The sequence below is a fragment of the Trematomus bernacchii genome, unplaced genomic scaffold, assembly GCF_902827165.1.
Source record: "Trematomus bernacchii unplaced genomic scaffold, fTreBer1.1, whole genome shotgun sequence".
NCBI lineage: Eukaryota > Metazoa > Chordata > Actinopteri > Perciformes > Nototheniidae > Trematomus > Trematomus bernacchii.
The window spans coordinates 7,019,967-7,034,126 of NW_022987828.1; the positions used below are offsets into that span (position 1 = coordinate 7,019,967).

Sequence of the window (14,160 nt, forward strand, 5' to 3'; positions counted from 1 at the left end):
TATTTGTTTGTCATCCGAGGACTCATACGGGACAGGCAGTGTCACGATGCGGAACAGATTATGGACCAAGTTAACATACTAGACTCCATAATGAAAGAACAGGAAGAGTTTCTTTTATTTCTTCACTGTCATCAAAGCAGGATATTGGTAAGTGATTCTCCTGAATGTAGTTTAAGCTTTACTTCAATCTGTAAAGAGTCATGCTTTTTGTCTTCTTTAGCTGCAGTTATATGTTCATCTTATCTTTTTACAATGATGATACCATGGGGAAACTAAATTCCTTACAACATTTTCTGAGTTTTTTTTGGCAACATTAAGATGTTGTGCTCTTAAGCCCTGAGCCTGTTTTTCTCAAGGCTCAAAAATGACATTCCCGGAACAAATGACCATATCTTCACTTCTAAAAGGGTTAAATTAATAATCTTTTTTCTCAAAGCAAGGTTACATCTGTGAGTTGGATGTAGAAGTGTCAGAATCAATATAGATGTTTCTGTGTCAGAGTAAATTCAGATGGAACATTGTAAAAAAAGGTAAATTCTTACCTCCGCCCAAAAAAAACCCATTACTTATAGTGAAAACCACCCTTGAATGATGGGATGGTAGACTAAAAGCTTTAGGAATCCAAACTACAACATATAATAAGTACCCTGTATCAAGATTGATGCAAAACAAGTGACATTTGACCTCTTTAGAGAGATTTATAAAAATAAAAATAATATGAAATCTCAGTTTTTTACATAAAAATGCAATGATGGATTATCAGTAATCCTTTCAAAGTGACACAGACACATTGGATTAACCTTCAGCGGCGTTTTTATCATTTGAATGCCATTGAACACGACTATTGATCAGAATAACAGCTAATTTGAGACGATCTCCCGTGAATGTTCCGTAATGCTACGTGTTGTGACGTCTGTTTGCTTCCCCTGTCACGAGTTCTGATCGCTCAGTGATGATACTTATACCTATAGAATCTGTGGAATCTCAGCTTTAATCTGATATCTTGTTTTTGCAGTTACGATAAGTAATAAGGGTATTTTTACCTTGAGTTCTGTGCTAAGTGTGTTAGCATTTTTTCGCTCAGGGCTCATTTAGACGCTTCTTGTGAAACTTGTGTTTTGTTTCGGTAAAAATGGTTCGTATCGTCAGTTAGCTGAGTTTCTTCCCGTTAAATGGGTATGACACATTAATAGGTTTTTAAATATTAAGAAGCCCTGAGACACAGTTTCGTGAAAAAACACCCCACTGCCCCCTATGCAGGGGGCTCTAGGGCTTAACAGGTTAAAAACTTATCTCCCCAAACATATCCTTCCCAGCTATGTTGTCCTAGATGTTTGAGCTGTGTTGTTGCTTGTTAGGATACCACACAATTGCAGATGTGGGCTTGGAAAGATGGTGTTATCAGAACTTGTATCCGGCAAAGACAATAATATCCTCGCAAAATTGTTACAAACACATTAGGCAACCCTGTATTTCCCCCCTGACATAGAAATACCATTTGTTTGTGAGTATCTTTCAATTATTCTGTTCCCACAACTCTCTCCTTTCCCACGTCACTCCCTCCCTCCCTGTGTCTCCTTTTTAAGACCCTCCCTTTCGCCTCTCTCCCTCCCTCTCCTCTCAGTGCCAGTGTTCTCCAGGCAAACACACAGTGAGGTTCAACTTTACAGCAACAGCAGAGCATATCAGGTTTCCACGCACTCCCCTCAGTGAATTACTGGAGATCAGAGCAGCACGACTGTCCTTCACGGTCTGACCAAGCAAGGTGAGTTCATCTTAGAGAAAACAGCCAAAATGCTCACTTTCCTCCTGCGTCTACATTTTGTTTTCATGTACTTTTCTATTCCTTCCTTATCTGTCCTCTTTTCACTCTGAACACACCTTTTCACCCTCTCCCACACCCTCATCTAGACAAGTGCCTAGACCAGGACGCATTGCTCTGACAGTTTGTTTACAACGCTCCTATATCTACAGAAGGTACATGTTAAATATCATGGTTTTTATTCTTTCTTTTAAGTCTTTTAAACAAGAAGACAGTTTTCTCTGTTTTCCATAGCTTGCTTTAACTGTCAGAGGAAGTGTACTCTATATGTTCCCGTTGTGGAGTTATTTGCTTAAGATAACAAAAAGCATACAGTTGACAAGTGTTGATTGATATTCAAACATTGAGCAGTCGTTTTGCGAAGACAAAATACGTCTAAACACCTGACAAAACTATTACTGTCAGCTGTTATGAGAGTCAAGCCCAGGTTTAGGTAAACAGAGGTGATGCCGGTACCTGAGGCGGATGCGGTTTTTGTGTGATTACACTATGAACACAGTGCTGGCACCACGGTCATACATGCATTTAATAATCCTTCATGGGCCAAGACTTTTCTCTGTCATTTTTAAATATCAGCACTCAATGACCCACTCCAAAGTCTCTGCTTGATTATAGAAGTATGAAATAGAAGCTTAAAGGTCACTGTTTATCTGAGAAATGAAATACTGTAGGTGTTGGGTTAGCATTTCTATTTCCCATGTACTAATTGCCATTGTTCTTCTGCAGAAACAGTTTAACAGTTTTTCTGGTGTTTTTCTGGTGCAACAAACTTCGCTGCAACCTCTGTGACTCAGTCTGTGGGTTTCTTCTCAATCTGTAATTCTCCTGCCTTGTTTGAGTGTTTCATTGTATTCAGTTCATTTGTTCTATTTGCAGACGCATCAAGACAGAGCTTGTGCCATGAGGTGATTACTTTTTCTGTCTGGACAAGTCTTTTCACACCCGTCACACCTGTAGACATGGGGTTACATGAGAGTGTGAGCTCTTGGAGGTGGCAGGGCAGTGGTGGTGCGTTCAGGGCCGCAGTAGGAGTGTTGCTGCTGGGGCTCAGCCTGGCCCAGTCCGTCCCCCCACACGCTGCCTGTCCAGCTGCTGCGGCCCCCCAGAGCGTCCCCCAGCCCCAGTACCAGGACACGGAGAAGGACGTCATGGGCTTCTTGTCAGGTTTTGTCCATTCCTTCCTCCAAACAGTCCAACCGAACGCCCTTCCTAAAGGTCAGTGTCATTGGTATTACTCACCACTCAAACTTCTTGAATCTCTCACTTACACAAGGTTTAATTTAAGTCACATTGATATCTTTCCACACACGGTCCTCTTTCCCTTCAGAGTCAGAGGTGACAAATCAGTTTGAACTCTGACACCTCCCCTAAAGCTAATACTGCCAATAGAGAAAAGATGTCAGGATCGGTTAATCAGTAATTTTATGGAGTTTCTGTTCCTTGTCAGGTCAATCTTTTACCTTTCTGTCCCGCTCTGATGTTTATTTAGGCCAGTGTTTCGCCTTACTCAGACTTGTGTCGCACCTGTAGTCCTTCGTCTGGCTATGACATGTCGTAATTGCTCCATAAACCCTTCTCTATTACTTCCTGCTTGGTATTGATATTCACAGAAAAAACAAATGGACACAAAACATGTTTAACAACCTTTGCCTGGTTCCAAGTCATTGTTCATAGTATCATTGTTTTGGAAATAGCAGCCTCGCAATGAGGCATGAAGAGACTTTATCTCACTTAAGAACTGTCCATGGGAACCGCTAGGTATCAACAGCTGCTTAAACTAAACACAGTGTCTGCCATCGCTCTGTGAAAAGGTAAATGGCACGATGGCTTAGTGTAAACTGTGGGTTTCTGCTTCACTATAAGCCCCCAAGCTCATAAATGTGGGCAAAGAAATTATAAATGTTTCCCTCTGCTGCCTTTTTCATTTCAAAGTGAACACAACAGGTATAAAAAAGAGGAGAAATGCATAACAATTAGGTGGCACATTTATGCCAGACTGTAAAATGCTGTGACACAGACGGAGGGTGAGAGCTTCAGAAATAGCTGGCGTGAACAACACGTCTTCTCAGTTACATACCTCTTGAGTTTTGTGAATAATATCCAGAATAACTGGGTTCAGTGGGACATAAACCAAAAGCTTTGTTTTGTGATTCTTTGTTTGTCCATAAAAATCGAACCTCTTCTGTAAACTGTCCTAGTGTCCTAGAAACCACAAGATGGAGGTGTCAGATTTCCATTTTACAATGCAAGAGATTACAAATGTTTGTATGGATCACGGGACACATTGTCCCCATGGCCAGGCTTTTGTACATGAGTAACTAAGACAGAAACTAGCGCAGTTGGATAGCTATTTGCTATTATAACACCACAAAAAAAGTTGTTTTCTTTCTGACTTGTTTCAGATCTGATCATGAACATAGTACAAGATCCTGACCAACTGCTGCAGTCAATACAAGGAAACCTCAGAGAAGTAAGTGAATGTGAATGAGTTTTACATATTCCAAGATGTTGTTGTGTACTTCTGTGGGAAGAAGAAAAAAAGCAACTTGAGTTTGTAATCTGAGAATCCAAGAATGTACCACTTGTGACACAAGAATGCAATTTGTTTTGTATGTGTGTCTAGTTCTTGGTGTACGATGTGGGTTTCCTGGTGTGCACAGCCATTGGTGTCCTGTACATCGTTCTGATGCCCATAGTTGGATTCTTCTTGGCATGCTGTCGCTGCTGTGGAAACTGTGGTGGGAAGATGTACCAGAAGCAGACATCCTCCACTATCTGTCACAGGAGAAGTCTCTACTGGACTGCATTCGGCACCACAGCCATTATCCTGTGAGTGTTTGTGCTCTCATGTGTTTTGGAACACTATAATGATGTGTTCTCGGAAATTAACAACAAATAAAGACAGCTTGAATGTGCATGCCTCACTGCCTGTGTATGTCTCCCTTGGATTATGTGCATGACACAATGTGTGTGTGTTTGTTTGTGCATATTTGCAGTGCTGGGAACGTTTGCATGTTCATGAGTAACACAGACATCAAAGTGAGCGTGGACCAGAGTCAAGTGGAGCTCAACAAATCTATAAACAACATCCATTCCTACCTCACGTCTGTGCCTCAGGTAAGAGAAAAACCTCTTGTTGATTTAACAGCTTGGTATGGAAATGTACAAAAGTCAAAGGTCTGGCAGCATTTATCAGAGATCACATTATGTCCTGCACCCGACAGCTATTGTGTGAGATGCAAACAGACCTCCAAATTCTCCAGTCAGTCATATGATTCAGGGCCAGCTCAGCACTCTGCAGTGTCAATACACTTATCTCAAGATACAAGAGAAAGGAAAAAAAGGTTTGAGGGAAATGCAGGCTAGTTTTGTTTGTTCTTCTTCATTTGCAAAAAGCTGCTATGTGTGATTGACTTGTGCAATCAGTCAGTGACATTGTTTGCTATATTTCACCCCATATCTTACTTTGAAATACTTGGTTTTCCCTCTACCAATATCCAGCAAATCGACAAGGTGGTGAATGAGAGCTACAGAACCGTGGAGGAGGTTAGCAGAAACCTGGATGGTAAGAAGGGAACTAATAATGTAAAAATAGAGGAACCACTTTGTTGTTCACTGTAACACCTGTGTTACAGTGAACAACACAGTGTCTGTTATCAATGTGTAACCAACCATCTCGCACCTGTTTGTCTGTATGAATTAGCCATTGGACCTCAGTTGGGAAAAGAGATCAAGGCGCATTTCAGAGGAACCCTGGACCCAGCGCTGAGTTCTGTTAGACTGCTGGATCAAGGTATACTCTCCCTGCATGCTCTGTCCTGTCTCAGACTGAGCATGTTAATGCTTGTGTGCATATTTGAAGGGAGATCTTTAACTGCCTTTTGGATTTCACCTCCTACCCTGACATTGTAGCGTTTGATAAAGCCTTGTGTGAGTTAGTGTTTGCGTAGAGTACATTTTCAACAGTATTTCAGGCTTCCTAAAATACAAATAATAAACCTCATGACATTTGCTCCCTATCAACAGAGAGCTGCAAACGAATGAATTCAAGAAAAGTGTTTAATCATTGTGTTTTGGCCCAGGATTGAAAGCACATGCGGGTTTTAGGAATGACAATCTATTTCGGCTTTATTTGTGTTACTGCTATATATGTTGCATATTATCCTAAACAAATCTGTGACAGCGATATTGACAGATTGTTGGACATCTTCAAAAGAACAAATGAATGTTCAAAAATGTGGCAAAACCATTGGTTCCTTAAAGCCAAGGATTGAACAAATGTAATCTCACATCATGTCTCTTAGGTATTTTCCTTTTATTTTATGTCAGAAATGTGAATTTACTTTCAACATGGCTATGTAATTTCTAATTTTGATACAATACAAATGTATTTGCACTTGTTTATAGTGATAAGAAGACCAAAGATGGCTTCCTGCCTAATGTAATTGTCTTTTAGCTGTATATGCTGTACTCATGGATATGTGTGGAAACAAGTGCTGATATATAATTTATTGACTTTGTACAATATTTAACTGTCACTTAGAGCAGCTGGATAATATCTCACCAAACAATCAAGTTTTTTCTCGAATCTTCCATTCATTTTAGCCTTTTTAAAGCACTTGTGAAAGCAAGGTAGCAACAATGACTTTTCAAACATGTGCATACCCTGGATAACATCTGTGTGCTTTTCATTTGTGTGAGCAGAAACTGTTAACACCAGTCTTGGACTGAGCCAGCTGAACTCATCTTTGACCCAGCTGCAGTCCAGCATGGAGCGCCTCCAGGACAACTTAACTGCCACTAAAGATCGCATGCTTCAGATTATATCCAATGCAAGCTGCGTTGGCTGTATCAACCTGAAGCCTGAGCTAGAGAAACTAACCCTGGATACCTCCATCACTGTAAGCACTCATTCTGTGTATCTTAGTTTGTAGGGGGATATTCCTGTGCTCTTTTCTTCAATAGAATCCTCAGATCAAGTGTTTTAAGCAAAAGAGGGGTTAGGTTTGACTTCCGTACAGATTGAGAATCAGTGTTGTTACTGTGTTTGATGATACACCACCATGAGGAAACAGGAAGAATGCGTCAAACAAGCTCTGACGCATTCTGAGACAGGGTGACACATCATAATAGCTCTTCATTTTTGGCTTTGTCAGAACAGCTGATTTCTTCTCCTCCCATCTGTTATTCTCTATTCCTCCTACACTCCACCAATTCTGACACATATAGACTCTCCTCTCCTCTCCTCTCCTCTCCTGTCCTCTCATCTTGGGTCTTTTTTTTAGCTCTTTTTGATGGAATCTACAGTAAAATATGTCATCTCCATCCTTACGACAAGAATAGTACATTGACACAAATATAGACACAATCCATCCTCATTATATTGTGTTACTCTTGCTCTTTATTAACATCTATGAACACCTGGTAATGCTTGTTTTGCTGAAGTCTGCTGCCCCCCTCTGTCAGTTTAAAGTATAACATGTTATGGTTGCATGTTTCTCTCTCTGGTTTTCTCCACAGATTCCCAGCTTGAGTGAGTTAGAGTCTGCAATGGATGAAGTCAATAAAACTAATCTCCCATCCAAAATCAAGGAGGTCAGTGACATTTTGAATAAACACAAATATGGTAATAATCATCAATCAATTCAAATGACAATAATGTAATAACTGTTAAGGGACACTTTAAAGTGAAGCTATTAAGTGTTAAATCATAGGCTGACAAAAGCAAAGCTACTTTTTCATTCAAAAGAACTAAGACACAATTCATTCTCAACTCTATATGCTTTTTATTGGATATAATGAAAGAGACTGCACTTCCTTTCAGATGGAGGATTATTTCGACAGCATCCCCCAGCGGGTGACTAATGAGACCAAGGGTATAGTTCAAAGTGAGTGTGCACATACTGTCACACACTTCAGGCCTTTACTTCTCTCTTCATATTAGTTTGAATTAACTGTAAGATAAGAGCATTTTTTTAAACATATATGTGTGTGTGTGTTTGTGTGTGTGTGGTTTTAGGCAGCAAGCAGTTGTTGGGCAACATAAAAACGCAGATCTCACAGGTCACCAATGACATCCCTTTATCCTCTCTGACGGACCTGATGGGTTCTCTGGACCAGGTGCAGAGCCAAATGTTCAAGTACACACCAGAGATCGAGAGAGCCGAGGAAATAAGGTAAGAAGCCTGGGGCCTGCCAACACGTGATCAAATGCAAGAAAAGCCCCAAACATCTATCCTAATGTGTTTATTATATTTTAATCATCTAACCATTATCAGAATTATAGCGTTTTTATAACTATTATCTTTTTCTTTTTCTTTCTGTTGTACACTTTGTTTTATGGGGTTTTATATTTTATATTGTTGCATCGATTCAGTTGTCTTGTGTCTTATCTGTTGAGTACTCATTATTTATTTTATTTTAATTTAATTTTTTATTATCATACTTTTTACCTCCTTGTGTCTCTTAACCTGTTAGAATGTTATATTTTGCTGCATGTATCTGTACAGTTCTTGACAAATAATCTGAGGGGAATTTCTTGTTGTTTAGTTTTTACTTGTGATGTGTAATTTTGTAAAGCACTTTGAGCTGCATGTGTTGTATGAAAAGTGCCATATAAATAAAGCTTTATTATTATTATTATTATTCTCCAGATGGGCAGTGTGTGTGGCCCTGTGCTGTGCTGTCCTCCTGGTGGTGGTGTGTTACCTGCTGGGTCTGGTGCTGGGCCCCCTGGGTTTGTCACCCAAAGACGACCCCACTGAGCGCTCCTGCACCGCGGATTGTGGAGGCACCTTCCTCATGATGTGAGTGCATGCTGTCAGTTTCATTTTGAGTCTCATATTATGCTCGTATGAAGAGGGGAACATTACAACTGACTCACCTCCTTTCGTCCTGTGTTGGTTTCAGGGGTGCAGGTTTCAGCTTCCTCTTCTCCTGGCTGTTCATGATAGTGGTGACGCTGCTGTTCCTGCTGGGCGGGAACCTCTACACCCTCATCTGTCGGCCCTGGAGCAACGGACAGCTGCTAGAGGTAGTGATTAAAAACAAACATACACCGGTATCTGTACGCATCACAAACACAAACAGTCACTCTGTTAGACATCTTTGAGTTAATACACTGCCTTCTCTCTCCACAGCTTTTGGCTACTCCAGGTATTATTCCAGGGTTCGATTTAGAGCAATCTTTGGGATTGAAAACCAACATCACTATCCCTGATATCTATAGGTATGAGCTGTCAATTCACCTCTCACACAGAAAGAAATACACCTGTAGATCTGAATCTATTATTTATTATTTTTGGATGAATCCATTGGTCTATAAAATGTCAGAAAAAAGGGAAAATTGTCAATCACTTTAAATCAAAGTCCAAGGTGATGTCTTTAATTGTCTTGTTTTTCAGTCAAAAGCTAGATATTTTCTGTAAAATATTATATAAATCAGAGAAAGACAGGAAATCTCCATATTTTACGCATTGAAAACAGTTTCCTCGGCAAGGAAAATCGCTTTTATGATAGTGAGGCAATCTTTTTTGAATTTGACTGACAGGCTTATCTCATCGAGTTTATTTGCTTTTGTGAGATTAAATAGTTTTTATGATAGTTTTTATGTCTGTATCTGTGGTTCTTAAGTTACCAGGGTTCATAAAGCCCTTCAGTTGTAACTGTGATTAAATGCTGTACAAATAATTTTGACTCACTGTTTACAGAGACTGTAAGCAAAACCAGCCTCTGTGGACAACACTCCACTTGTATGAGCTCATAAACCTTGATGACTTACTCAATGTATCAAAAGTAAGTTTCCTGTCATTCCTTTCAAACTGTTCAAAAACAAAAATGCTCAAACTTACATCAACTTGATCAGACATAAGTTAAAATGTGTTTATCATTTGCACTCAGTACACAGAGCAGATCCAGCAGGAGTTTGAGAGTACAGTCATCACTCTGCCCAGTGTCACTCTCCTGAGCCCCGAATTACAGAAACAACTCAGCAGCTTCTCCAACAAGGCTTCAAATCTCGACTCCACTGCTGTCACGGAGAAGGTAACCATTACTCATCTTTTTGTAAACCTACTGTCATTAAATGCATCCTTGTGTAACATGTAGTCATGACCTCATCGCTTGTCTCTCTCCTAGATGAACAACGTTTCCAGCATCAATCTGAATATCACAGCAGATAAACTGGATGTGTTGGCTGCTGCTCAAGTGAGTCACATTTATATTAAATCAATGCTTTTCTGTGCATCACATGATTCCTGATTGAATCCAGTTGTGTTCTAATATCCAACTATTTGCATGTTTCTAGCCAAACAATGGAATAAAAAAAGAGCTCATAAATGAAGCCAGGGACCTGAGGCAGATCCAGGCAGACATTGAAACAATCATCATCCCACAACTGGTGAGTATCCTGCCCCATCTCCACATCCCTTTATTCTGTTTTTCTTTCCTAGTTTAAACATCTACTGCTTTCGCCCTCAGGAAAACCTGAACTCGACCATCAAGAGCTTTAGATCCATCGCAGATCAAATCAATGTAAGTAGACTGAATAACACCTGTGAGTGCATAGACTACCTCTCTTTCTTCCTGTGGCTCATTTTCTCCTCCTTGGCTCTTCCAGGGAACAGTGGGGGAGGTGCTGAGCGACGTGGGAACAGCACAAGACTTCCTCAACACAAATACAACACAGATCGTCAGGACCGTGAGTAGAGGCACGAGTCACATGAGTGTCGAAGAAAAAGTGCTGCATGTGGTCTGTTAATGCCTGAGGTGGGTCAGTCATTAAGCCAGAGGGGGGCGAGGGGGGTGTGGGCTGCTGGTAACTGAAACAATGTGCTTGTTCGCTCCACATCCAGAGCACATGAAACAAATTACTTGACAATTGTTTGAGTCTTCAATTGTACTTATGCAAGCTTTTTAGCAACTAAAACTGGTTCTTTTTTCGAGCTAACTTGTTCATTTAATGGAAAGTTATACTAAAATATCTGAAACAATTGCCATATGTGGCACCACTCTTTCGTTTACGGATGTTTCATAGATGGATGTCACAGAAATATGTGTGTGGAACATTTCATTTTATTTTCCCTATCTTCCACGTCATGTGACCCAGTGACTCCAAATCAGTGCATCATTGCATTACTACACTGGACACTTCTTGTTATTGTATTTATGACTTTTTATATGAATATTGCTATGAAAATTCAGCATTTATTTGATCAAAGTCTCTCATAAAAATGTCTAATTTATAGCTTCCATATCGTGTGACCAGTTTCCTCCTAATACAAACCAGATATACTTATTATTACTACACTGGACAAGTAAGACACACCTATTTTATTGGATTGTAGGACTTATTTTACTTAATATTAATACTGTACTTAAAATTAAGTTATCTCCTAAAACGTCTTGATTTATTTGAATAGCTTCCATGTCATGTGACGCATTGACTCAAAGTCTGTGCAGCATTGTATTTCTACACTGCACGAGTGTGACACATTTGTTGTTTTGATCTTTTCATGGGATTTCTTGTCAGTAACATAAATATATAATACCACCAGACTTATCTTTTAATATTTAAATGCATACTTTAAAGCAGTTTGAATTCCCTCTGTGCATTAAATGTGCTCCATAAATAATGGTTAAATAATTGCCATGCCTTCACTGCTCATACTGCCATTGAAGTTATTTACGGGTCACTTCAGAGAATTTACCCAGAATTCCACATGCTGAGGAGGCCAGGCGTTCCACTGATTCCTCATGACCTCCCACTGTAAAGCAGGGAGAAAATGTGAGGAATTTACTCTCTTTTTCTCTCACCGTTCCAGGAGAGCAGAAAGTTTCTCGACTGTCAGCTGGGTTACTTCATTGTTTATGCTGACTGGGCCAATCTCACGGTAAACTGTGTTACATATCTTTACACTATAACTGTAAATGCACTCAAAGCAAGTTAAGTGTGTGATGTGTGTTTGTTTGTCACTGATCTGTGTAATCCCCCTCAGATCACACAGCAGGTGGGCCGCTGTGGGCCGGTGGCAGGAGCTGTGGACTCTGTGGATAATATCCTCTGCTCTCACCTTGTGGATTCTCTGGTGAGGATCACATGTTAGCTCCACATCAATCCTCATCACTTATTGATTGATTTGTATTGAACAATTTCTCTCTTCCTCCTTAGAATGCGTTCTGGTTCAGTTTGGGCTGGTGCATGATCTTCTTCATCCCAGGCATCATCTTTTCTATGAAACTAGCCAGGTACTACAGGAGAATGAAGCACTCTGATGCCTTCGAGTAAGTACCATTAACAAAAGAAGTATCTGCCAGCTCTGTTTAAACACACATAATCACGTGTTGTGCAAAAACCACATTAATTTGACCGTGCTATCCTGCCTTTGAGTGCTCTCAATTTCTCTATTTCCAGCGACCACGTAATCATGAACCCTATCCCCCGGGCCCAGATGAAATTCACCTGAGAGGATGGCATATGGACTGCAGACAGAACTGCGTAATTGCAAACTGAAGACACATGGGGCACTCCTGCACAGATGTGGCACATTGTCACTCCGATGAAAAGACTGAAAATAAATATGAATGTACCTTTTTACACGTTTTTAAAAACAATCCAATCAAGACAGCAAAGTTGAAACAGATCAGAAGTCAGAGGGAGAGCCTGGTGCTCAAAACATTAAACGGTACACGATAAGAGTCCGTCTAATGGAGCTATTTGGTGTGTGGATCTATATTTGTCAACTCTGCTAGGTATTTTCATTTCAGTTTTACTGTATGGGTGAATAAGCAAAGTGGCTGCAGTGGTTATACAATACATGACAAACTTTACAAAAAGCTTCTTTGAAATAAGCTCAGGGACACACACAGGGCATCTGCAGGGACTTTTTCATATTTAAATAAACATTTCAAAGAGACTTGCTTTATTACATAAATGTTTTGTGACTATTTAATATTTTAACTCAGCTGCTGCTGGATTCTGGGAATGTTTGCTTCATATTTCAAACGACAAAGCTGATTTTTGTTGAAACATTAAGGTACAATGGGGGTGCTCAGCAGTGGGTTACCGTGCCAACAGGCTTTTTATAACGTGCCAGCCTCTGTCTGTTTACCGCCATGGTTCGACAACTTAAGTCCAAAGGTGAAACACTTTTTTTAGTTATATTCTTAATGACTTTTGCACTAATAATGGAAATCAAAGCACTTTTTTATTTGAATCATAAAATGAATACACTCTTTCTGTGTGACTGGTGTCACTGCTGTATGCTAAACTCAATGCAGTTAAGGTTCTGATTTTGCTTGTGAAATTTTTTTTATCTCATGATTTTGACTGATTTATATTTCCAGAAAGATGATTGTTTGTGTGTTAACTTTGGACTCATTACTAGATTGTGTGTTTGTCTCTCTGTTGCACAGCACTTTACATGGTCTGTTTGCTCAATGTGATTTCAAAGGTTGTGAACATTTCTGCAGCTCCTGTGAAAACTACTGTAAGTAAAAATCACCCATGATCAACAAATTCACCCAGTCTGCTGTGCATTTTTTTACATTTGAGCCGTAACGTGAGTGGAATCTCAGAGATCAGTCACACAAGTCATGAAAGTGCTTTCACAGTTTACATTTATCACCCAGCATACCTCTTTGTGCATGAACATTCATCACACTGCAGTAGTTTGTAGGAAAAGTTATCAAAGTACAAAGGTAACAAATACAGTCTCTACAAATAGAATTGTATGATGCTTGTGGTAGATTATTATGTGAATCTTGCTTACCTGTTTTGATTAGATTATCTTCAATTTACAACAGAAATGTGGCAAAGGACTTTTTTAAGCACAGACAGTTTAAAGCACCTGTGTGAGATATATATCATTATAGGCCCCACACTATAATATGTATTATGAAAGTATCCTTTAATGCAGTTATCTATCCACTGATGCAGCCCTGTATCATATAGTCGGCTGTTCAGAGTCGAGCAGAGGACAGAGGGACAGGTGGGGCCAGCCTGTTTGGATTAATTTGTGACCAGGATGCCATCTATAATTAGAACAAGTGAATCGATGGCATAGAGCTCCCTTATGACTCAACATCTTGTAAAAGGAGAGGCTGGAAGAAGAGAAACTCAATTTGAAGAAAGAAATGTGTGACACAAAGTGAAAGAGAAAGAAAGAGGGAGAATATATAGATTGGTTGAGGGCTGTAAGGTATCAGGTTATTCTGCAGCCATCTGACCTTTTGTTGCCCTTTAGGAGGACTCAGGCTCTTATTGCACTCTTACTCTAAAGATACAGGACTAACAACCCTCCACTTTCCGCCTCTAAATATATTCCACTGCTGTGATCATA

General features: G+C 39.9%; 1 protein-coding gene across 2 annotated transcripts; it reads left to right on the forward strand.

The window, feature by feature from the left end:
- Positions 1–1,586: 1,586 nt before the first annotated feature.
- Positions 1,587–13,341, forward strand: prom2 (prominin 2). 2 transcript variants are annotated; one of them, XM_034152459.1, is made up of 25 exons: positions 1,587–1,765; positions 1,912–1,977; positions 2,699–3,037; positions 4,225–4,292; positions 4,446–4,651; positions 4,819–4,939; positions 5,324–5,387; positions 5,526–5,615; positions 6,527–6,723; positions 7,343–7,417; positions 7,647–7,710; positions 7,842–7,998; positions 8,476–8,628; positions 8,732–8,855; positions 8,962–9,050; positions 9,532–9,616; positions 9,722–9,865; positions 9,959–10,027; positions 10,128–10,220; positions 10,301–10,354; positions 10,440–10,520; positions 11,644–11,712; positions 11,818–11,907; positions 11,991–12,103; positions 12,234–13,341. In XM_034152459.1, exons 3-25 carry the CDS (start codon positions 2,782–2,784, stop codon positions 12,283–12,285), a joined length of 2,514 nt encoding a protein of 837 aa, XP_034008350.1. In that variant the 5' UTR covers positions 1,587–1,765; positions 1,912–1,977; positions 2,699–2,781; the 3' UTR covers positions 12,286–13,341. The 2 variants fall into 2 exon arrangements, with proteins under 2 accessions (XP_034008350.1, XP_034008349.1); XM_034152458.1 differs by lacking the exon at positions 1,912–1,977.
- The last annotated feature ends 819 nt before the right edge of the window (positions 13,342–14,160 follow it).